This window comes from Eimeria necatrix, genomic scaffold, assembly GCF_000499385.1.
Source record: "Eimeria necatrix Houghton genomic scaffold, Enh_scaff145, whole genome shotgun sequence".
Lineage (NCBI taxonomy): Eukaryota > Apicomplexa > Conoidasida > Eucoccidiorida > Eimeriidae > Eimeria > Eimeria necatrix.
This window is the reverse complement of record NW_013654956.1, coordinates 18,365-41,376: the sequence shown is the minus strand read 5'-3', so window position 1 is coordinate 41,376 and position 23,012 is coordinate 18,365. Positions and strand designations below refer to the sequence as shown.

Sequence of the window (23,012 nt, the reverse complement as noted above, 5' to 3'; positions counted from 1 at the left end):
AGCAGCAGCAGCAGCAGCAGCAGCAGCAGCAGCAGCAGCAGCAGCAGCAGCAGCAGCAGCAGCAGCACACGCACGCACAGAGAGCTCGAGTTGTTGTGCATGCAGCTTCTTCTCTTTATTTAAATTATTTCGAAGACTTTTCGTTTCTGAACTTTAGGGGCGCGCAGGTGTACGTACACCTCAGAAGGCTGCATGCACTCTCGCCCGCCGCCGGGGATTAACTCTCAACACTTTTGTGAATATTATTATTATTATTATTATTATTATTATTATTATTATTAATATTATTATTGTTATTAATATTATTATTATTATCAAATATTATTATTACTTGTTATTATTGTGCATATTATTGCCATGATGGCTATTCTTTGTTCTTTGGGTTTGGCTCCCGTCACTTTGATTCATTATTATAATCATTAATGTTATAATAACAATAAGAATAATAACAATAAGAATAATAATAATAAATAATAAATAATAATAATAATAATAATAATAATAATAATAATGATAATAATAAAATTAAAGTAAATGTAATAACAAAACAAATTAATAACAACAACAATAATAACAACAATAAAACAACAACAACAACAATAATAATAAAAACAAAAATGGCAAAAAGTGGCAAATAAAAATAAAAGTAAATGTAATAACAACAACAAAATAATAACAACAATAAAATAACAACAACAACAAAATAATAACAACAATAAAATAATAATGACAACAATAAAATAATAATAATAACAATAAAATAGTAATAACAACAATAAAATAATAAAAACAAAAACAAAATAATAAAAACAAAAACAAAATAATAAAAACAAAAACAAAATAATAAAAACAAAAGTGGCAAAAATGGCAAAAAGTGCTCACGAAAGAACTGCGGAGTTGGGCTGCAGCGGCGGCGAATAGCTGCAGAAGAAAACGTCTTGGGGGCAGCCAGCAGTGGCCGCACATCCCAAAAAAGAAACTTTTTCAGAAATGATGAGAGCCAACTTGTTGGCCTTTTGGGAGTCCCAGGGAAAGCTGGGAAGTTGGGGTGTACGTACACCTGGAGGCCCGCGCCGCGCGGCTTTTCTGCAGCGCAGTTTGCACTTCATTTCGAGTCTTTTGGCTTCGAAACTTCGCGAAAATCTCGCTTTTATTTTATTTTTTGTTTTTATTTTTTTATTTTATTTCCACTCACTCTAATTCGTCCAGCCCGTCCAGAAACACGAAACTCAGACCCTCGCACCCCTCCCCGGTCTTGTGGGCCATCAGCTCGCTGCTCTGCAGCGCAGCAGCAGCAGCAGCAGCAGCAGCAGCAGCAGCAGCAGCAGCAAGTGGAGTTTTTGCTCGTTTTTTTTCGAATTTGAAGGGAGCTGGGCAGCAGCTGCGGGAGCAGCAGCAGCAGCAGCAAAAGTGCAGCAGCAGCAGCAGCAAAAGTCGAAAAAGTTGCTTTTTTTCTCACTTCTTCCACTTTGGAAGCTTCCGAAACTGCACATTTGCTGCGGATGTACTCCCGAGCTTTGCTGCGGGCCTTTTCGGCCAAAGAGTCGTCAGCAGCAACTGGCGCTGCCCAGGTGTCTAGACGGGCCGTTCTTATTTTGTTGTGCGCCAAAACGCAATCTGTTCATCACAAAACACTTTTTTATTTCTGCTTTTTATCCGCATTTAAATCATTCTTTTTCTGCTTTTTATCCGCATTTAAATCATTCTTTTTCTGCTTTTTATTCGCATTCAAATCATTCTTTTTCTGCTTTTTATCCGCATTTAAATTGTTCTTTTTCTGCTTTCTATTCGCTTTTAAATTGTTCTTTTTCTGCTTTTTATTCGCTTTTAAATTGTTCTTTTTCTGCTTTTTATTCGCTTTTAAATTCCAGTTTTTTCCGCATTTTATTCACATTTATAACGCAATCTGTTCATCACAAAACACCTTTTTAATTCCCTTTTTTCTGCACTTTATTCCCATTTAAACCTCTTCTTTTCTGCATTTTATTTTCATTAAAACCCCCTTCTTTTCTGCATTTTATTCTCATTTAAATCCCACTTTTTCTGCGTTTTATTCTTTTTTAAATCTCCTTCTTTTCTGCATTTTATTATTTTCTTTTTCCACTTTCTGGCCCCGCATTTCTTTCAAAAAGAAGCTCTTAGTGTGAACTTTATTTTATTTTTTCGTGGCTAATAAATGCATTTTTGGGGACTTTTTTGGGACTTTTGAAATGCAAAAGATGAATTAAAATCCCGCAAAAAGGGACTTTATTTCCGGACAAACTTTGCACAAATCTGCTTCTCTTAATCTGCAGCAAAAGGACAAACTTTGCTTCTTTTTAAAAAAAAAAATTCTTTTTTTTTTTTTTTTTTTAATTTCTTACGGGCTGTTATTTCCTCCACGTGAGGAGCTCCTGCTGCTGCTGCAGCTTCGCCGTGGGGCTCGTGGGGGGCCACTGCCTGCATGCGCGGCGGCTCATGAGTTGCTGCTGCTGCTGCTGCTGCTGCATTTTCAGTGGCCTGCTGCTGCTGCTGCTGCTGCTGCTGCTGCTGTGCTGCTGCTGCTGCTGCTGCTGTTCTGCTGCACCTGGTGCTTCTGCTGCTGCCGCTCCGGCTGACTGGGTGGCTGCGCTGGGGGCTGCGGCTTCAGTCTGCTGCTGCGGAGGCTGCTGCTGCTGCTGCTGCTGCTGCTGCTGCTGCTGCTGCTGCTGCTGCTCTGGCTTGGGTGCAGCAACACTTGAGGCCTCTGTTGCAGAATGTTCTTCTGCTGTTGCCTCCGCCTCTCCGCCGCCCTCTGCTGCCGCCTCGGACTTGGACTCGGAGGCGCCTTCAGCAGCAGCTTGCTGCTGCTGCTGCTGCTGCTGCTGCTGCTGCTGCTGCTCAGCTGCTGCTGCTTGGGAGGCCCCCTCCTGCTGCGAGCCCGCAGCACTTGGCTCTTCTTCTTCTTTGCTAGAACTTGCCTCTGGCTCTTCTGCGTTGCTGCTGCTGTCTGCTTCGGGCTCTGCGTCAGTTTGGCTGCGGGTCTGGAAGAAGGAAGGTGTTTGCTGCTGCAGTTGCTGCTGCAGCGGGAGCAGCGGCCGGCCCTCCGCAGCAGTGGACCAGTGGACCACTGCAGCAGCAGCAGCAGCAGCAGCAGACAGCAGCAAAAAGCGCCGTTCGAATTTCATTTTGGCGGCCAAATTCCCCGGAGATCACCCGCGGACGACTCGCCAGCCCCCGCGAAGAAAGAAGAAGGCGCGGGTGGGAAAGCGCGGGCAAAAGGGCTTTAAAGCTGGTTTAAAGACTCAAATACTTTATTAAAAATAAAAAAGGTTTAAATTAGTTTTTTTTTGAATGTTTTACTGCATTTACTCGCCACAAACAGCCAGCTTTCCGCGCGCTGTCAACAAGCCCGGTGTGCCGGCGGCCGACGCTGCTGCGGCGAACTTCGATTTTCGTGCAAGTTCTGCAGCTTCGGCTGGCGCGAACTAAGGCTTTTAAATTTGCAAATTATTTAAAATTAAATAATCAAATAATAAATAGTTCTGAGGGCTTCATCGGACCGCCGATCTGTACAGACACCACTGGGCGCCAATGGCTTGGCCTTCTAGACAGACAGGCGCGGCGGGCGCCATCAAGAAAGCGGCTTTTAGCCCAAGATCTGCCTTTTCAGGAAACTTCTTCAGGTCTATATCCTTTAAAAATACTTTATTGTTTATATTCGCCACAATTTGCTCGAGTTTCCCCGTCCAAAGCGCAGCATGGTCGAGGTTTCCACTTTCGTTCTCAGCTGTCTGTACACCTCGCCCGCTGCGCAGCCTCTGCCTATTTCACTTCAGCTTCGGCTCCGTCTTTAGCGTGAAATAAAATGCTAAAAAGGCTAAGACTTTTATTTCTTAGTTCTAGACAGGATAAGAAGCACGAAGAGGTCGTTTTCTGTCCCATTTTCTGAATATTGCAACTAGTGGCGCCGGTGCGTAATGCACGGGATTTCGAAGTACTTGTGAGCCTAGAAGGCAGCCAAATGTAAATTCAACACTAAATCCAGAAATAAAACTGCCTATCTTCAGCAGAAGACCAGTTAATGGAGCCAAAGAGTGAATTCAGTGCAAGTCGTTGCCAGAGGCACCTTGCAGTGTACGTACACCAGAAGAGCCGCGCTTTGAGCGGTTGACGGAAGAAGAGCAAATTCAGCCCCATTTGATGAAAAAAAGAAATAATAAAACAATAATATTCACTAAATATCTTGCTGCAAAACTCGGGGCTACGAATGGACAGAGACGAGGCAAGAAAGGCTCAATGCGGATTTCCGTTTCGTTTCCACTTGCTGAGGTGTACAGACACCTGAGGTGCTCCCTGTCCTTGTGCCGCAACCAAACAAAAACACTTTGGGAGTTTCTCTCTGCTAAATAATTCAGGCGAATAATTTGCAAATAAAAGCGCGAAACTCCCGAACTAAAATAAAATTCAAAAACTTGAAAAGATTGAAACATCAGGTCAAAAGCTCTTCTGTATTTGTTTTAGTTTCCTTTCGGTTTTGTTTTGAGGATTCAGCCCCTGAAGAAATGCAAAAGGGCATGAACAGCAAAGCTTTTACTTTTTGTTGAATGATTTTAATTGTTTTATCTTTCCACTTCTCTCTGACCTTTGTCTTCAAAAAAATAAAAACAATTCATTTAATGGAACTTTTTTACCGGACTTGAGGGACTCGATCTTTTCCATATCCGCGACTTTGAGGGTTTCAGGTGTACATACACCTCAATCGCCGCTCCTTTTGAGCAAAGTTGAGAAACGAAAATGCAGTGAAGTCCCAAGGTGTACGTACACCCCGAATAGAACACACTGCACGAGGACTTTCTATTTAGGCCCAAACACTTCAAAAGCATTTCTGTACTATTTCCAGAATTGTTCAGGACTTGTGTTGAAGTACTTTAGATCTGTTTGCAAAGAAGCAACGGGGTTTAGAGCCCAGGGCTCGGGGGGAAGTTCAGAATTCACGAAATTGAACTTAGAATTAAAAATCTTCTTTTTAAAAGGAATATTTCTGTTTTAGATGCCTCATTTTGCATAAAGAAGGAAACCCAGCTTTTATTTTTGTGCGGCGCAGCAATTTGCAAAAAAACGAATCCGTGCGCCTGCGCAATTCAGGTGTACGTACACCTCGCCGCTTGCGCCGCGAAAGTCTTTCAAGGAAACTGCCTTTAAATGCCTCTTTCTCTATTTCTAGTGTACATGAATTCACGAGAAATGCAGATTTAAAATAATTCAAAAAGGAAAACTGCGAAATGCACATTCAAGCCGGCTCTTGCGTGTCAGTGCGTTTCCGAAAAACTTGCAAAAGGCAGGTGGGGGCCGGCGGGCGCAAATGCGGAAGTATTTAAAGCAAATTGAACTTGAAAAAGAAAAAAAAAGTCCATTATAATTTATTTAATTGAATATATTTATGTTTTCCCGAAGATTCAAAAGCTGCGGGCTGTGTGTCAGTAGGCCAGGCAGCGGCACGCCCAGGTGTACGTACACCCGAACGCAAAATTAAAAAAAGTGCCAAGTAACGCGGGAGACGCAGAGCGACGAAAATAAAAAACGGATTTTCAAATAAATATATAAATAAATAAAATGGAAATAAAAGAAACGAATTAAAAGTAAAACTGCAGCAAAAGCTCAGACTGCTGCAGCAGTTTGGCAGCTTGCTGCGCGTCTCCGTCGTAGCTGAAAAGTGTTTTAATTTTTGATTTATTCAAAATAAAAAAAATCCAAAAAAAGGAATTAAAATGAAAGAACTGAATAGACGGCCATTCTATTTATTAGCATTTGCACTCTATTGGATTTCAAATATTCAAGTTTTGAAAAAAAGGAAAAATCCGCGTTTGCGGCTGAGACAAAACTCAGTAAAGAAAAATAAATTAAAAGAAATGAAATAGAAAACTCAGAACTCGTTTGTTTCTGTCTCGCACGTTCTCCCGTCCGTACCGAGGGGGTAAACCCCAACCCCCAAACCCTAAACCCTAAACCCTAAACCCTAAACCCTAAACCCTAGAGAAGGCGGGCAGTTGGCCGCTGCTTCTGTTTGGGGTTTTTTTGCGTGTTTTGCTTTGCTGCTTTCTGTCTGTGTCGGTCTCTGCGCAGCCCGTTGCTGCAGAACTTGGAAAAAAGAAATACTTTTGAATGAATTAAAAAGATATTTTGAAGTTTTAAACTCCACTCTAAACCCTAGCCCGCAGCCGCTGCAGTTTTGGCCCGGCCTTTAGGTGCAGCGGGCGTGCGTTTCAAGTGTTGGTGGTTTCTACTGTGGCAGCAGCAGCAGCAGCAGCAGCAGCAGCAGCAGCAGCAGCAGCAGCAGCAGCAGCAGCAGCAGCAGCAAGCAGCAGCAGCAGCAGCAGCAGCAGCAGCAGCAGCAGCAGCAGCAGCAGCAGCAGCAGCAGCAGCAGCAGGTGCTGCTGCTGCTGCTGCTGCTGCTGCTGCTGCGGCGGCGCGCGTTAGAAAGGGGCAGGTGGAGGCGGCGTCGGGGCTGCAGAGGCGGGCGGGAGGGGGCGGGTTTGCATGCGTTGGGGTGTACGTACAGCTGGGCGGCGCGCGTGCATGCGCTCGAGTTGCGGAAGTGGAAAGGCAGTTGAAAAGAAAGCCGGGGCGCCCGGGGGAAGACAGGCGGGAGGCGCGGCTGGGGCGTTTGGAGAGAGGCGGAAGAAGCAGAAAAAAGGAAAAGTTTGGAAAAAGAAATGAAAAGAAGAAAGAGAAGATCTATTCGGCGGCGGCGGCGCGAGGTGTCGGTACACCCCGCGGGCGTAGGCCGCACGGCGGCTTCCTGCGTGTGTTTCAGTTCGTTTCAGTGGCGGCGATCTGCATTTTTTGTTTTGCGTTTTATTGTTCGGACTTGGCCTTTAAAAAGAACTCATTTTGGACAAACTTTGGCGCGAAAATGGCCTTTTGAATTTTTAATTAGCCCGCGCTTTCCCGAACTTGAACTGGCGATTAGACATGCAACTCCCTGGCGCCAGCAGCACTTGAGGTGTACACGCAGCTCGAGACTGGATCCTTTGCAGAACTCGCCTCCCTTTTGACATTTTCTTCTCATTTATATCTTTGGCGAAGTCCTTCTGCGCTGCTGCTGCTGCTGCTGCGCCTGCTGCTGCTGCTGCTGCTGCGCCTGCTGCTGCTGCTGCTGCTTTCCACTGACTCGTGCTGCAGCGCCGCCACCTGCTGCTGCCTTTAGCTCTTTTCAATTCTCCCGGATCTTTCCTTTCTTCTTTCCAGTTGTCTCTCGGCCTTTTCGCAACTTGGAATCCCGCGGCCTCGCCCGGGCCGCCGCGGCGCCTGCTGCTGCTGCTGCTGCTGCTGCTGCTGCTGCTGCTGCTGCTGCTGCTGCGCCTCCCGGCTTTCCCCGCCGCCCCCGCCCAACGCGCCCCTCCTGGCCCTCCGCCGCTGCGGCCCGCGCTGCTGCTGCCGCCCGCCGCTGCTGCTGCTGCTGCTGCTGCTGCTCCGGCCCCGCTGCTGCTGCGCCCCTGCTGCTGCTGCCCGGCCTCCTGCTGCTCCTGCAGGCCTCGCCCCCTCCCCAGCAGCAGCCCCACCGGCCCCGCTGCTGCTGCTGCTGCTGCTGCGCTCCTGCTGCTGCAGCAGCTGCTGCTCCCCTCCTGGCGGCGCGCAGGATGCCCACAGCCATTTGAGACAGGGCTGCTTCTAAGGTGCTCCGCCGTCCTGTCCCTCTTGCTGCTGCTGCTGCTTCCGCCGCTCCAGCTGCTGCTGCTCCTGCTGCTGCTGCTGCTGCTGCTGCTTCAACAGCAACGAAGCAACGCACTTCCTGCTGCTGCAGCGCCGCAGCCTCGCCGGACCGCCGCAGCACCTCCTCCGGTGTACGTACGTACACCGCGGCTCACCGCGCGCAGCAGCAGCAGCAGCAGCAGCAGCGCAGCAGCAGCAGCAGCAGCAGGGGCGCGGGCAGCCCAAGTAGCAGCAGCTGAGGGACTTTGAATTTTTTCTGTGGCTGTAGATCTGTCTGTCCGTTTTTGCTTCCTGTTTCTGTGGCTGCTGCTGCTGCTGCTGCCTTGGGCGGGCTGCAGGTGGCCTCCGACTTGACGAGCTTTTTCTTCGCCGCAGCAGCAGCAGCAGCAGCGCAGCAGCAGCGCAGCAGCAGCGCAGCAGCAGCGCAGCAGCAGCATGTCCGACCCTCAGGGCGGGCCTGGGGGAGCGCCTGGGGGCGCTCCCCAGCAGCAGCGCGGCGCGGGGGCTCCTTCGCTGCCGCCTGCTCAGCAGCAGCAGCAGCAGCAGCAGCAGCAGCAGGCGAGCAGCAGCAGCAGCAGCAGCAGAGACAACAAAAGAAGCAGCAGCAGACAACCCCACAAGTCGTATGATATGGGCCAAGTGCTGGGCAATGGCTCTTTCGGAGTTGTCACTGAGGCGCGCTGTCTCGAGACTGGCGAGCTGGTGGCCATCAAGAAAGTGCTGCAGGTCCGCCTCCTGCTGCTGCTGCTGCTGCTGCTGCTGCTGCTGCTGCTGCTGCTGCTGCTGCTGCTGCTGGTGGTGGTTCTGTTCTTGGCGCGTGTTTGCCGTTGCTGCTGCTGCTGCTGCGTGCGCGGCGCGCGGTGTCGCGCCTTGGCGGCGGCGTGCTGCAGCCGAGCTGCTGCTGCTGCTGCTGCTGCTGCTTCCCCCCCGCAGCAGCAGCAGCAGCAGCAGCAGCAGCAGGGTGTGCGTGCAGGACCCGCGTTACAAGAACCGGGAGCTGGACATAATGAAGGAGCTGCACCACCCGAACATCGTGCGGCTGCTGGACTACTTTTACACGGAGGTGGAGGAAGACAGCAGCAGCAGCAGCAGCAGCAGCAGCAGCAGCAGCAGCAGCAGGTTTTTGAACGTGGTGATGGAGTTCGTGCCCGAAACTGTCTACAGAGTCCTCAAGACCTTCGTCCGCAGCAGCAATCCCCTCCCCTTTCTCTTAGTCAAACTCTACACTTATCAAATCTGCAGGTCTTTGGGTTATTTGCATGCACTTGGCATTTGCCACAGAGACGTCAAGCCCCAAAACTTGCTGGTGGACTACAGAACCCATGTCCTCAAGCTCTGCGACTTCGGATCCGCCAAGAGACTCGTCCCCGCTGCTGCTGCTGCTGCTGCTGCCGCTGCTGCTGCTGCTGCTGCTGTTGCTGCTGCTGCTGCTGCTGCTGCTGCTGCTGCTGCTGCAGGGTGCGTGTTGGGGGAGTTGCTGCTGGGTCGTCCGCTGTTTGCGGGGGAAACGAGTGTGGATCAAGTTGGTGAAAATAATTCAAATTTTGGGAACTCCAACTCAAGGCCAAATGTCGGCGATGAATCCGAACTATGACGAATTCAAGTTTCCCGACGTGGAGGCCCGCGACTGGCACTCCGTGAGCTTTTCTTTTCTTTTTTTCGAATTTCTTCCAAACTTTTTATGTTTTTATTTCCTTTTTTGTTTATTTTCGCTTTTTAAATCTTTTTAAGGCCCCCACGAGCCTCCGCCTCCGCGGATCGCCTCCGTTCAACTTCCGATGCGCAGCCTGGAAGGGTTTTGCTGCTGGTGAATTGACTCGAAGGAGCTGCAGCAGCAGCAGCAGCAGCAGCTGCTGCTGCTGCTGCTGCAGGAGCAGCTGCAGCAGCAGATGCGGCGTTTCAAGTTGTTGAGGAGATGCAGGACATCGGGAGCTGTGTTCAGTGGCAGCAGCAGCAACTGGATGTGGTGTTTGCATTTCGTGAATAAAAGAATAATAATTTGTTTATTTTAATGAAATAATTTGTTTATTTTAATAAAATAATTTTATTTCAATAAAATAATTTGTTTATTCGCCGAATAAAAGAAAAGTATTTGAAAGAAAGTGAATTCGAGAGGAATGCGTGAAGATAGGCGTGTGGCGTGCTGCAGTGCAGCTAATTTTTTCGCGTTTTTTTCGCTTTTAAGGTTAAAAATGGAAATAAAAGCGAAATAAAACAAAATAAAAGCAAAATAAAACAAAATAAAAGAAAATAAAAGAGCAAATTTGCGAAAAAGGCGCTGAAAAGCTGCGTTTTTGCAGGTTTTCGCGGCGCACCAGTGCGCGAACGACGGCGACAAGTCCTTCGAACAAGCCGTGGACCTTATGAGCAAACTGCTGCGCTACGAGCCCAACCAGCGGCTGCAGCCGCTGGAGGCCCTCGCCCACGAGTTCTTCGACGAACTCCGAAACCCCAAAACCACGTGAGAGCAGCAGCAGCAGCAGCAGCAGCAGCAGCAGCAGCAGTTGGTGCTGCTGTTGCAGCAGCGGCAGTGGCGCTGCAGCAGCAGCTGCAGTTGGTGCGGCAGCAGCAGCTGCAGTTGTTGCGGCAGCAGCAGCTGCAGTTGTTGCTGCAGTTGTTGCTGCAGCAGCAACAGCTGCAGCAACAGTTGCAACAACAGCTGCAGCAGTAGCTGCAGCAATAGCTGCTGCAGCAGCAGCAGCAGCAGCAGGGATTTAGCTCGTTGTGTGTTTGTTTGCAAGTCTGCGTTTTGCTTCGGTCGTTTGCTGCTGCGGGTGCTGTCGTGTTTGGGGTGTACGTACACTCGGGGGAACTTGGGACATGCCTCGCCTGAAGCCGCCGCTGCTGCTGCTGCTGCTGCTGCTGCTGCTGCTGCTGCTGCTGCTGCGGTGCAGACTGCCGGGGGGCGGCGCGCTGCCGGAGTTGTTTAGTTTTTTGCCAATTGAACTCGAAAGCATGTCTCCAGGGACGAGGGAAAAGTGTTTAGCTGCTGCAGCAACGAAGCAGCGGCCTGCGTAGCTGCGCGTTATTCGGGTGTACAGACACCGCAGGGGGCTGCTGCAGCATTTGCGTTTCATTTTATTTGTTCCGCCGCGCACTGAGGCGCTCGCTGGAAGCAAGGGAGCCGCACTCGCCTTGCTGCTGCAGCAGCAGCAGCAGCTGCAGCAGCAGCAGCTGCAGCAGCAGTGGCGGCAGCAGCGGCAGCGGCAGCAGCTGCAGCGGCAGCTGCTGCAGCAGCAGCAGCAGCAGCGGCGGCAGCGGCAGCAGCGGCAGCAGCTGCTGCAGCAGCAGCAGCAGCAGCAGCTGCTGCTGCTGCTGCTGCTGCTGCGGGGAGTTGAGGAGGTTGGAGTCCTTGTCAAGACGGAAAGTTGAAATGATTGGATAATTAACTTTGAAAGGGAAGGCTTTGCTGCTGCCTTGGGCGTGTCAGGGCTGCTGCGCGGCGGCGCAGGCATTTATGCATTTATAAATGTATTTATGTGCAAAACCCTGGAAATAAAAGAAAAAAAGAAATAAAGAAATAAAAGAAAAGAAAATAAAAGTGAATAAGTGAATATGTTCACAGATTCGCCGCTGACTGGTTGCAGGCGGTCCATACACCGCAGCGTTCGGATCCAAGTGGTTTGCGGCGGCAGCTGTCGAGACACCCCAGGAGGCACTCTTGTGTTCCAACAAAACCAAATGCAAGTAAATATATTTATAAATGTTATAAATGTGAAAACAACCTATGTGAGGCATTTGATCGGTGGTCGCCGCTCTTGTTCAGTTCAGGTGCTGCTGCGCCGCAGCAGCAGCCGCAGCAGCAGCAGCAGCAGCAGCTGCTGCGGCGCCGCTGCAGCAGCAGCGGCAGCAGCAGCTGCTGCGGCGCCACGGCAGCAGCGGCGGCAGCGGCTGCTGCGGCGCCGCTGCAGCAGCGGCGGCAGCGGCTGCTGCGGCGCCGCTGCAGCAGCAGCTGCTGCTGCTGCAGCAGCAGCAGCTGCTGCTGCTGCCGCTGCTGCTGCAGCAGCAGCTGCAGCGAGACTCCTCTCCACTTGAAGGGATTGCTGCGCCGCAAGGGGGGCCTCAAAAGGTTAAGTTGCTGCTAATGGTATTTCTTTTGTCTTTTGTCCTTTTGGTCTTTTGCTTCGCGCTGCTGCTGCTGCTGCTGCTGCGGCGGGGCCGAGGGAGGTTTGCTGTTTTCAAACGGCCAAGGTATTGACTTTACGGAGCGGAAGCACTGCAGCAGCAGCAGCAGCTGCCCTCTGCTGCAGCAGCAGCAGCAGCAGCAGCAGCAGCAGCAGCAGCGGCTCGCTGTGCTTAACGACTCGCGCCACAGCGGGAATTCAGCTTGCGGCTAAGGAAAACCAACTCAAATCTTTACATTTTAGTGGCCTTCAAACACACAGCTAGCTAGCTAGCTAGCTAGCCAGCTAGCTAGCTAACCAGCCAGCTAGCTAGTTTGCCTCTACCACCTAGCAGCTTGCGTTGAGGGACAAAACTTTACGTGTTTGCTGCTGCTGCTGGGGAAGCAAAAAGCCGGGGAGTTCTTGTCTTGTTATTTGCGTCTCGGGCGTCTGTACAGCCGAGCAGCAACAGCAGCAAGAGCAGCAATCAGCAGCAGCAGCAGCAGCCACCACCAGTTGGCAGCTGCGGCCCGAAGTTAGCAGCAAATTAGAAACGCAGCAGCAGCTAATTTGCTGCTGCTGGTCTGTTGCTGCTGCTGCTGCGCTGCAGCAAAAGCCCCGTACCTGGGCGGACTACTGTGCACAAGTGGCGCTGAAAACCTGCAGCAAAAAGGCACAAAATTCATCAAGCAGCAGCAGCAGCAGCAGCAGCAGCAGCAGCAGCAGCAGCAGCAAGAAAGGCAGCAGAGGCACGAATGGCAGCAGCAAGTGGAGCTAGTTTGCCTCTACCACCTAGCAGCTTGCGTTGAGGGACAAAACTTTACGTGTTTGCTGCTGCTGCTGGGGAAGCAAAAAGCCGGGGAGTTCTTGTCTTGTTATTTGCGTCTCGGGCGTCTGTACAGCCGAGCAGCAACAGCAGCAAGAGCAGCAATCAGCAGCAGCAGCAGCAGCCACCACCAGTTGGCAGCTGCGGCCCGAAGTTAGCAGCAAATTAGAAACGCAGCAGCAGCTAATTTGCTGCTGCTGGTCTGTTGCTGCTGCTGCTGCGCTGCAGCAAAAGCCCCGTACCTGGGCGGACTACTGTGCACAAGTGGCGCTGAAAACCTGCAGCAAAAAGGCACAAAATTCATCAAGCAGCAGCAGCAGCAGCAGCAGCAGCAGCAGCAGCAGCAGCAGCAGCAAGAAAGGCAGCAGAGGCACGAATGGCAGCAGCAAGTGCGGCCGCAAAAAGAATAATATTAATGGCATTAAAGGCATTAGTGGCACTTGGAGCAGCAGCTAAGTGCTGAGAACAGCTGCAGCAGCAGCAGCAGCAGCAGCAGCTTTGCTCACCGAGCTCGCAGGCGTTCGGCGTGAGTCTGCAGCAGCAGCAGCAGCAGCAGCAGCAGCAGCAGCAGCAGCGAGGGTGCGCAGCAAACGGGATTTGGCAGCAAAGTGAGTGGTTTGAAGAAGACCGGAGGAACTCACAAGTTGAGCTGCAGCAGCAAAAAGAAAAAAAAATCTTTAAAGTCTTTTTTGTTTTTGCTTTTGCTGCTGCTCACCTGCTCCTGGACAATGGACCCTGAGTGGTCCACTGGACTTTAAAAAAGAAAAAAGAAAAAAAAAGAAAAAAGAAAAAAGAAAAAAGAAAAAAAAGAAAAAAGAAAAAGAAATTCTTACCTGGCAAGAAGGCGCTGCTGCTGCAGCGCTGCTGCCTGCAGCTGCTCCAGCAGCTGCAGCCTTCGCCGCAGACTGCTGCAGCAAGGTCTTCGCACAGCGGGTGGCCTGGTCCACTGAGTGGTCCACTGGTCACTGCAGCAGCAGCAGCAAAGTCCGCAGCTCACCGCCCGCGCTGCTGAGGCCTGCGGAGCAGCTCACGCGCCCAGAGCCCTCCCCGCTGCAGCCTGCGGCTGGGCTTGGCTTTTGCTGCAGCAGCAGCAGCAGCAGCAGCCTACCGGCAGTGAACGCCTCCGCCTGCAGCAGCAGCAGCAGCAGCAGCAGCAGCAGCAGCAGCAATGACTTCCGCAAATGCATGCAAGCAGCAAACAAAAGAACCTCAAAGTCCGCTATCAGCCGCAGCCCCGGAAAAGCAGCTTCAGAGCCGCAAGAGCCGGCGCAGTCCTGCGGGGGCGCTGCAGATCGCAGCAAAAGAGAACTTGAATTTGCACTCACTGACAAGCAGGAGTCGCCTGGGGGAATCCGCGGTTTCCGAGTTGCGCAGAGGCGAAATTAAATAAATAAAATGCAAACTGAGACAAATAAAAACGAGATCGCCCACCGATGTGCACAGATCCTGGCTCTAAAGCTGCACAAGGCACCAGAGGCTTCGGCGGAGCCTCCGCCGCCGCCTCCACTTTTTGCCCGCCAGGGCCCGCCTTGTTCATGTTTTCCGAGGCCAAAAACAACTTAAAGTTAATTCAATTGCTGCCGGAAAAAGTGCCGTTCATTTAAATGAGAAATGGCGAAGAAATGCAACATTTGCAAAAGCTGCACTCTGCGGTGTCTGCGCATACACCTCAGATGCGCGGGCGCCTGACCGCCCGCCGCAGCTTCACTTTCGTTTCTTTCAGGTTTCTTGTGCTAAAACGCCACTTAAGAACTATTAATTGCTGCAGCTTTTCAATTGCAGTGTTTTCAATTAAGTGTTTTCAATTAAAAATCCAAAGTTCGACGTTTCTGCAACTATAAAAAATGAAGCGGCTGTGCGCCTGCGAAGTTTCTGAACTCCTCAAGTGGGTCCGCCTGCTGCAGCAGGCCCCTCCCAACTCTACAAATATTAGCCAAGAAAAGCTGCATTTTGAATTTGCCAGCAGCTGCGGTGCCTAATTAGCTTCAAATTCGGAAGAAACCCCCAAAATCAGGGTTTCGGAGATTCAAGTTCTGCTGCTGCTGCTGCTGCTGCTGCTGCTGCCTTCCCGCGCCTCTTCTGCGCGCGCCGACGAGCGTCAAGAAACCACATGTATTCCTCGTAGCTTTGCGGATAAACTTGAAGATCTTCGGGAGGCAAATCGCGCAGTCTTTCACTCTGCAAGAAGCAGCCGCAGCAGCAGCAGCAGCACAGCAGCTGCAGCGCAGCAGCAGCTGCAACGGCGCGGCTGCAGCGCAGCAGCAGCGGCTAGCTGCTGCTTGGCAGCAACAGCTGCAGCACAGCAGCAGCCAGCCTCTGCTGCAGCGGCGCAGCACCGCGGAGCAGCAAAGAAGGCGCAAAAGGCTGCGGGAACTCTCAGCAGCAGCAGCAGCAGCAGCAGCAGCAGCAGCAGCAGCAGCAGCAGCACAGAGCCGCACCTGTCTGTAGTAAAAGACCATTCGGTTGGTTCTTTTCAGCGGCAAGCCCACGGAGCTGCTCGAGGCCTCAACCTGGAGGGAAGCAGCAAATGAAAAAAAAAGAAATGAAAAGATTCGAAAAGTTCAGCTAGGGTTTAGGCCCTAGGGTTTTGAAACCCTAAATTAGGGTTTAGGGTTTGGCCACCTGGATTTGAATTTCGTCTTCGTCGCTCCAAACCACGCTGGCCGTCAGCTTCAAAATGTCTCCTTGCTTCACAGCGTCAAAGAAACGGATGTCTTCCATTCCTGCAGCAGCAGCAGCAGCAGCAGCAGAAACAGCAGCAGCAGCAGCAGCAGCAGAAACAGCAGCAGCAGCAGCAGCAGCAGCAGTGGGGGAAGGAAAAGGCTTTTGAACTGAAGAGTAATAAACTCTAAAGAGAAGAAGGCCAAGGAAGCCGCTTTGCAATATAATCGAAAGTTCAATTATTAAAATTAAATTAAATTAAATTAAATTAAATTAAATTAAATAAAATAAATTAAATAATTAAAACTCCACTTAAACATTTAAAAATATTTAAACAAAATGCTGCAGGGCCTCAGCTGGCTTCAAACGACGCAAGATGCATGCACTCCAGCACCAGGGCCCAAACCCTAAACCCCAAACCCTAAACCCTAAACCCCAACCCTAAACCCTAAACCCCAACCCTAAACCCTAAACCCCAACCCTAAACCCCAAACCCGAACCCTAGACCCAAACCCTAGCCGCAGCCGCAACCCCCAAACCCCAAACCCCAAACCCTAAACCCTAAACCCTAAACCCTAAACCCTCGGACCTGCGATGACGGGGTAGCTGGCGTTGAGGAACCTCTGCGCGGTGAGGAAAGAAAGCTCCAAAGCCGAGCGCATTATAAAACCCCCAAAAGCCCTTCCATAAACACTAATGGTTTCCGGTTGCATCAAAATGTTGCTTTCCAGCTTCGTGTCTTTTATCCAACAAGTATCTTTCCTCCCTCCGGGGGCCCCGGGGGCCCCCCGGGGGCCCCCCTGGGGGCCCCCCTGGGGGCCCCCGGGGTCCTGCTGCAGGCAGCTAGCCAAGTCTTGTGGAGGAACTCCGTTTCCTCTGCGTCGGGGCCCCTGAGGGCTGCGTCTCTGTGAGCAGCAGCGCGGCGCTGCTGCTGGCGAGCTGCTGCTGCCAGCAAGTGCTGCGCTGCTGCTGCGTCTGCTGCTGCTGCTGCTGCTGCAGCAGACTGCAGCGGCGGGAGGGGCCCCCGGGGCCGGCCGTCGGGGCCCACGTGTACGAACACCAGGCAGGCCGAGCCAATGCATGCGCCGTCCTGTGGCAGTGGCAGATTGCATGCATTTGGGGCTTTTTTTCGGAAAAAAGGAAATTAAAAAAAGAACTTTTAAATTAATTTATTTATAATTTAATTCTAAATTCAATTTGCTCCAGTTTGATCCACTTTGCGCCAGATCCGCAAGCCTCAGCAGCCAACCTGCTGCAGCAGCGAGGCTGCTGCTGCTGCTGCTGCTGCTGCTGCAGCAGCGAGGCTGCTGCTGCTGCTGCCGCTAATGCCGCTGCCGCTGCCGCCGCTGCCACTGCCGCTGCAGCAAATGTCGCTCCCGCTGCTGCTGCCGCCGCTGCTGCTGCTGCTAATACCGCTGCTGCTGCCGCTGCTGCTGCTGCTGCTGCTGCTGCTGCTGCTGCTGCTGAAGAGGCGGATGGAGTCGATGGAGACAGTCAGAAACAAGTGCTGCTTGTCAGGAGTCAGTTCAAACAAAGGCCGGCAAAAAGCAAAAGCAACATCAGCAGCAAAACAGTCCAGCACTTCCAGCAGCCGCCCGCTGCGCAGCGCAGCAGCAACAGAGGCTTGCCGGAACACGCTCCGCAGCCGCTCCACCCCCCTGCTGCTGCTGCTGCTGCTGCTGCTGCTGCTGCTGCTGCTGCCGCTGCTGCTGCTGCCGCTGCTGCTGCCGCTGCCGCTGCCGCTGCTGCTGCTGCTGCTGCTGCTGCTGCTGCTGCCGCCGAGCAGCAGCAGCAGCTCGCGCCAGGCGTAGCCCACTGGCCGGGGGGTGTGGGGCCCCAGCAGCGGCAGCAGCAAACCGCGGGCCCGGAGGCAGCAAAGATCTATTCCTGTCTTCTCAGCTAGCCAAGCCACCATTCGCATTTCTTCTCGGATTGAAAGCTCCCGCAGCTGCCCCGCAGGCACTGGCAGGCAGCAGCAGGAAGCTCCTGCTGCTGCTGCTGCTGCTGCTGCTGCTGCTGCTGCGGGCGGCGGCGGCGCTGCTGCTGCTGCTGCGGGGGCGGAGGGCGGTGTTGCTGCTGGGCACGCTGCAGCGGGAGCTGCTGCTGCTGCTGCTGGGGGCGCTGAGGCTGGGGACGCTGCGGGAGAAGCTGCTGCTGCTGCTGCTGCTGCTGCTGCAGTGCGCTCTGCTGCTGCTGCTGCTGCAGCGTCTGCGGGGGGCGCGCTGGAGAAGGCCCGCGACGGAGAAGCTGGGCAAGGAAGGGGGGAGCAGCAAAAGCGGAAGAGTGCAGCAAAATGAGGGGGGGGGGCCCCCAGCTGGGGGCCCCTGGGGGCCCCCAGGCAGCCCTGGGGGGCCCCCCGAAGAAGAGACCCGCGGGGGGCCCCCCTGGGACCCCCTCTGCTGTACCCTAAGGGGAGGCCCGGGGGCCCCCCCTGCGCCAGGCAGCGCCAGGCCGCCCGCCACATTGCTCAAACCACAAACTGCTGCTGCTGCTGCTGCTGCTGCTGCTGCTGCTGCTGCTGCTGGGACAAATGGGCATGCAGCAGCAAAGGCAGTGGCCGCTGGAGGGCGCTTCAAAGGCCCCGCGGAAGCGGCTCGAAATGACTGCTGCAGAGGCTGAGCAGCAGCAGCAGTGTGTGCAGCAGCAGCAGCTGTGTATGCAGCAGCAGCAGCTGTGTATGCAGCAGCAGCAGCTGTGTATGCTGCAGCAGCAGCTGTTTAGGCAGCAGCAGCGGCTGTTAAGGCCGCAGCAACAGCTGTGTAGACAGCAGCAGCAGCTGCTCGGGCAGCAGCAGCAGCTGCTGCAGCAGCAGCAGCAGCAGCAGCAGCACACACACGGCGGGCGGCGCTGCCCCCCAGCAGCGGCGCTTTGGAGCCGCTGCAGTCAAACGAATTCGCAAATTTGAAATAAAATGAAAAAAATTTGAAGTCCGAGCCGCTGGGAGGCGGCGAAGGGGGCGGGAGGCTGCGGGCGTTGCTGCTTTCGCCCGCCTTCGGGGCGGAAGCGGGAAGCCGCTGCTGCTGCTGCTGCTGCTGCTGCTGCTGCTGCTGCTGCTGCTGCTGCTGCTGCTGCTGCGCTGCGTTCATTATTTCCCGCAAGAGCTGCTGAAAGCTCTTTGGCAAATCTGGGGAGGGAATTTGGCGGCGGCGGCTGCGCGCGTTCTGGGGTGTACGTACACCCCAGGGAACTGGCGGGCTGCAGCCGCGCTGCGGAGGCCGCAGCCACGCGCCCGCCGCATGCAATGTCTTTGTCGAAGCGGCTCCAAATGGAGTTTAATTCCGTTCAAATGGAATTAAAAGTGTTTGAAGTTGTGGGTCTGTTTGCGTCCCGTTGGAAGCGGAGGGTTGCGGTGTACGTACACCTCAGCCGCGCGGTCTGCCGAGATCAGCAATTCAACTTCGGCGAATCGAAGCGACAGCGGCCGCTGCGCGTTCTTCTTTGTCGTTTTGCAAAACACTTTAATTAATTTAAATGTTAATTAATTAATAATTGATTTGAAGTCCTTTAGTTAGCATTCGACTCAGCTGGAGGCCGCGGCGTTTGCACATGCGCTTCTGCCTGGCCCGGGCGCGCGCCGTTTCCACTTGGGAAAACTTGAACTCCGGCTCTCTTTTGGCTGCCGCGGACCCTCTTAGACCATTTAAAAAGTCGCAAATTCAATTTAAAAGACATTTAAGTTTTAATTTCTTCTTTTCGCCGCCAAAAACGCCCGAAAAAGCCGCGACTTTCCGCTGCTGCAGCGCCGCAAGACCCCCCCAGTTCCGGTGTCCAGCCGCTTCGCCGCGTCCCAAGATGTCGCCTGCTGCTGCTGCTGCTGCAGCAGCTCCTGCTGCTGCAGCTCCGAAGAAGCGTGAGTGCTGCTGCTGCTGCTGCTGCTGCTGCTTTGCTGCTGGGGAGCCGCAGCTGCTTCTCTTTGCTGCTGCTGGCTGCTGCTGCTGCAGCTCCGAAGAAGCGTGAGTGCTGCTGCTGCTGCTGCTGCTGCTTTGCTGCTGGGGAGCCGCAGCTGCTTCCCTTTGCTGCTGCTGGCTGCTGCTGCTGCTGCCTTTGCGGCTGCCTCGCACCAGCTGGCCCCGCTTCTCGGGTGTACGTACACCGCAGAACTCGCCATGCCAATGCCCCCCACCTTCGACCCCTTTTACGTCGAAAGCGGCTGGATGGACTGGTGGCTTTCCCAGGGCTACTTCTTGCCTGCTGACGCGACGCAGCGGCAGGCAGCAGCAGCAGCAGCAGCAGCAGCAAACCAGAAGTTCGTTATGGTAATTCCCCCCCCCAATGTCACTGGCTCTTTGCATATTGGCCACGCCTTGACTGTGGCCATAGAGGACTCTTTGGCCCGCTGGCAAGTTTGTTTTATTTAATTTATTTAATTTATTTAATTTAATTAATTTAATTAATTTAATTCATTTAATTTAATTCATTTAATTTAATTTAATTAATTTAATTCATTTAATTTAATTTAGTTCATTTAATTTAACTTAGTTTATTTAATTTAATTCGTTTGATTCAATTCATTTAATTGAATTTAATTCATTTAATTGGATTCGATTCATTTGATTTGATTTAATCCACTTAATTTAATTCATTTAATTTGATTCATTTAGTTTGATTTAATTCATTTAATTTAATTCATTTAAGTTGATTTAATTCATTTAATTTGGTTTAATTCATTTAATTTGATTTAATTCATTTAATTTGATTTAATTCATTTGATTTAATTCAATTCATTTAATTTCGTTTAGTTTGATTTAATTTAATTCAATTCTCTCTTTTGTTTCCAGCTTATTGGAGTGTACGTACACCTGAACCAATCGGCGCCCATTTTTGATTTTCGATTTTTATTTTTCTTTTGAGGTGTACATACACCTGGAGGGCGGGCCAACTCTGTTTTCATTTTGTTTTATTTTCATTTTTTTTGTCTTTTAAAGGAGTTTAAAGGTTTGATTTAAATGCTTTTATTTTCTTCAAAAGATGTTCATTTTAAATCCCACAGTTTAATCTCTTCTACATGCTCTTAACCCCAAACCCTAAACCCTTAACCCCAAACCCTAAACCCTAAACCCTAAACCCTAAACCCTAGCCTGGACCTATGGCCTGCATTTGTGCCCCTCAGGGGCCCTCGAACTGCAAATTAGTTTATCGAATTAATTATTTTCAAATTAACATTTATTTACTTATTTATTTATTTATTTATTTATTTATTTATTTATTTATTATTTATTATTTATTTATTTATTTATTTATTTATTTATTTATTTATTTATTATTTATTTATTTATTTATTTATTTATTTATTTATTTATTTATTTATTTATTTATTTATTTGCAGGAATCGAATGCGGGGCAAAATCGTGCTGTGGGTCCCCGGGGTGGACCACGCGGGTGAGCAGCAGCTTTTTGAATTTTTGGATTTTCAAATTTATTTAAGTTTATTTTTAATTTATTTTTAATTTGTTTTTAATTTCTTTTTAATTTGTTTTTAATTTCTTTTTAATTTGTTTTTAATTTCTTTTTAATTTGTTTTTAATTTATTTTTAATTTCTCTTTAATTTCGTTTTAATTTCTTTTTAATTTCGTTGTTTTTAAGTTGTTCTGTTTTTAATTTGTTTTATCTTTTGTTGCATTTAAATGCTCTTTAAAAATCTCTTTTTTCTAAATGCGGCCTTTGCCTCTCTGTTGCTTGGCTGTGGCTTCTAGGGTTTAGGGTTTAGGGTTTAGGGTTTAGGGTTTACAGTGGGCCCTTAGTTTTTAATTAATTAATTAATTAATTTAAAGTGAATAATAAATAACCGAAAATGGAAGAAGTGCAATTGGGGTCAGTCTCTGCAACTGGCGAAGAACATGAAGTAATCAACTAAGAATAAATAAACAATGAACAATTAAATAATAATAACAAAATAAATAATAGTAAATAAATAAATAAATAAATAAATAAATAAATAAATAAATAAAACAATTAATGTTCTGCTTTCTTTTGAGTCGCCGTCGGCGCTGTCGCGCTGTACGTACACCCGAAACCTGGGGAGCGGGAAAGCGCTAAAACGGCGGAAAAAAGCGAAAAAAAGGCGAAAAAAAGCCAAATAAAAACCAAATAATAAATAAAGAATAAATAAAGAACAAATAAAGAACAAATAAAGAATAAATAAACGAAAAATAAACGAAAATGGGGAAAAAAGGGGCAAACGGAAGCGAGTCGGGCGGTGCGCAGGCATCGCCACGCAGTCCGTGGTGGAGCGCCAGCTGCTCAAAGAAGAAAATAAATCTCGACATGATTTGGGAAGAAAAGCTTTCGAAGAAAAAGTCTGGAAGTGGAAGGAGCAGTACGGAAACAGAATCACCGACCAACTCAGGTGCGAACGCCCACACAGCTAGCTAGCTAGCTAGCTAGCTGGCTAGCTGGCTGGCTAGCTGGCTGGCTAGCTGGCTAGCTAGCTAGCTAGCCAGTGATGCGCCTAGTTAGCTAGCTAGCTAGTTAGCTGGCTGGCTGGACAAGTAGCTGCCTAGCTACCTTCCTGGGTAGCTAGCTAGCTAGCTGGCTTGGCTAGACAGGCAGCTACTTGGCTAGCCAGCTAGCTGGCTAGCCAGCTAGCTAGCTGGCTAGCCAAGCAGCTGCCCAGATAGCTGCCCAGTTACCTGCCCAGCTAGCTAGCTAGCTAGCTGCCCAGCTAGCCAGCCTGCTGCCCAGCAAAAATGAACTAAAAATGGACTCAAAATGACCTCCAAATGAACTCCAAATGAACTCCAAATAAACTCAAAATGGACTAAAAAGACGAACTAAAAATGAACTAAAAATGGACTTCAAATGGACTTAAAAAGGACTCCAAATGGACTCCAAAAGGACTCCAAATGGACTCCAAAAGGACTCCAAATGGACTTAAAAAGGACTCAAAATGAACTAAAAATGAACTCAAAATGAAGAAAAAGTTGAATTATTTTTCTTTTTTTGCTGCAGAAGAGTTGGCTGCAGCGTTTCTTGGGACCACTTTTGCTTTACCCTCGACAGCAAATTGTCCGCCGCTGTTGTCGAGGCTTTTGTGCGGCTTTTCAACCGCGGGCTCATTTACCGCGAAAAGAGGTAAATTAAATTAAATTAATTTAATTAATTAAATTAATTAATTAATTTAATTAATTAATTAATTTAATTAATTAATTAATTAATTAATTTATTTAATTTGGTTTGTTTTGTTTAGTTTAGTTGGAAAGGGCGTGCGCAGTTTAGTCCGGGTCCCAAACCACGCCAGTGGAGGGCTGGAGAGTTGCGCTTCGACGCAAACCCTAAACCCTAAACCCTAAACCCTAAACCCTCATGACCCTAAACCCTAGGCCCTAAACCCTGGGTTAAAAGTAGAAATAATGAAGCGGAATGAGCTCAAGTGGAGTGTTGGGGAGCTGCTCTTCAACACAAACCCTAAACCCTAAACCCTCCTAAACCCTAAACCCTAAACCCTAAACCCTAGGTTTGAAGTAGAAGGAATGAACCAGAATTAGCTCGAATGGAGATCTGGAGAGTTGCTCTTCAACACAAGCCCTAAACCCTAAACCCTCACTGTTTATTTATTTATCAATTCTTGAATTAATCAATTAATTAATTAATTAATTAATTAATTAATTATATTATTTATTTTTTTATTTCTTTTTATTTATTCCCAGCCATTCTCCACAGCAACAATCCAGAGAGTTGAACCTACCATTCCTTTACCATTAATTAACCACTCAATTAATTATTATTCTTTTATCTATTTATTTATTTA

At 49.9% G+C, this 23,012-nt stretch overlaps 7 protein-coding genes across 7 annotated transcripts; 1 reads left to right on the top strand and 6 right to left on the bottom strand.

Annotated features, from left to right (window-relative positions):
• Window positions 1-2,369: 2,369 nt before the first annotated feature.
• Window positions 2,370-3,146, bottom strand: ENH_00014430 (hypothetical protein, conserved; the record flags this gene model as incomplete). The annotated part of the gene is made up of 1 exon (XM_013584297.1): window positions 2,370-3,146. The coding sequence occupies one exon, from the start codon at window positions 3,144-3,146 to the stop codon at window positions 2,370-2,372; it is 777 nt and encodes a 258-aa protein (XP_013439751.1).
• A 4,028-nt stretch (window positions 3,147-7,174) lies between these two features.
• ENH_00014420 (hypothetical protein) lies at window positions 7,175-7,615 on the bottom strand (the record flags this gene model as incomplete). Its single annotated transcript, XM_013584296.1, has 1 exon — window positions 7,175-7,615. The coding sequence occupies one exon, from the start codon at window positions 7,613-7,615 to the stop codon at window positions 7,175-7,177; it is 441 nt and encodes a 146-aa protein (XP_013439750.1).
• Window positions 7,616-8,109: 494 nt separating this feature from the next.
• Window positions 8,110-10,692, top strand: ENH_00014410 (CMGC kinase, GSK family TgPK3, putative; the record flags this gene model as incomplete). The annotated part of the gene is made up of 3 exons (XM_013584295.1): window positions 8,110-8,400; window positions 8,648-9,132; window positions 10,569-10,692. 3 exons carry the CDS (start codon window positions 8,110-8,112, stop codon window positions 10,690-10,692), a joined length of 900 nt encoding a protein of 299 aa, XP_013439749.1.
• A 1,461-nt stretch (window positions 10,693-12,153) lies between these two features.
• ENH_00014400 (hypothetical protein) lies at window positions 12,154-14,140 on the bottom strand (the record flags this gene model as incomplete). The annotated part of the gene is made up of 7 exons (XM_013584294.1): window positions 12,154-12,227; window positions 12,402-12,437; window positions 12,846-12,881; window positions 13,110-13,135; window positions 13,437-13,568; window positions 13,777-13,888; window positions 14,035-14,140. 7 exons carry the CDS (start codon window positions 14,138-14,140, stop codon window positions 12,154-12,156), a joined length of 522 nt encoding a protein of 173 aa, XP_013439748.1.
• Window positions 14,141-14,613: 473 nt separating this feature from the next.
• ENH_00014390 (acyl-CoA thioester hydrolase, putative) lies at window positions 14,614-15,977 on the bottom strand (the record flags this gene model as incomplete). The annotated part of the gene is made up of 4 exons (XM_013584293.1): window positions 14,614-14,781; window positions 15,042-15,113; window positions 15,226-15,326; window positions 15,854-15,977. 4 exons carry the CDS (start codon window positions 15,975-15,977, stop codon window positions 14,614-14,616), a joined length of 465 nt encoding a protein of 154 aa, XP_013439747.1.
• Window positions 15,978-16,006: 29 nt separating this feature from the next.
• Window positions 16,007-17,728, bottom strand: ENH_00014380 (hypothetical protein; the record flags this gene model as incomplete). The annotated part of the gene is made up of 2 exons (XM_013584292.1): window positions 16,007-16,354; window positions 16,514-17,728. 2 exons carry the CDS (start codon window positions 17,726-17,728, stop codon window positions 16,007-16,009), a joined length of 1,563 nt encoding a protein of 520 aa, XP_013439746.1.
• Window positions 17,729-18,943: 1,215 nt separating this feature from the next.
• On the bottom strand, window positions 18,944-19,372 carry ENH_00014370 (hypothetical protein; the record flags this gene model as incomplete). Its single annotated transcript, XM_013584291.1, has 1 exon — window positions 18,944-19,372. The coding sequence occupies one exon, from the start codon at window positions 19,370-19,372 to the stop codon at window positions 18,944-18,946; it is 429 nt and encodes a 142-aa protein (XP_013439745.1).
• Window positions 19,373-23,012: the final 3,640 nt, after the last annotated feature.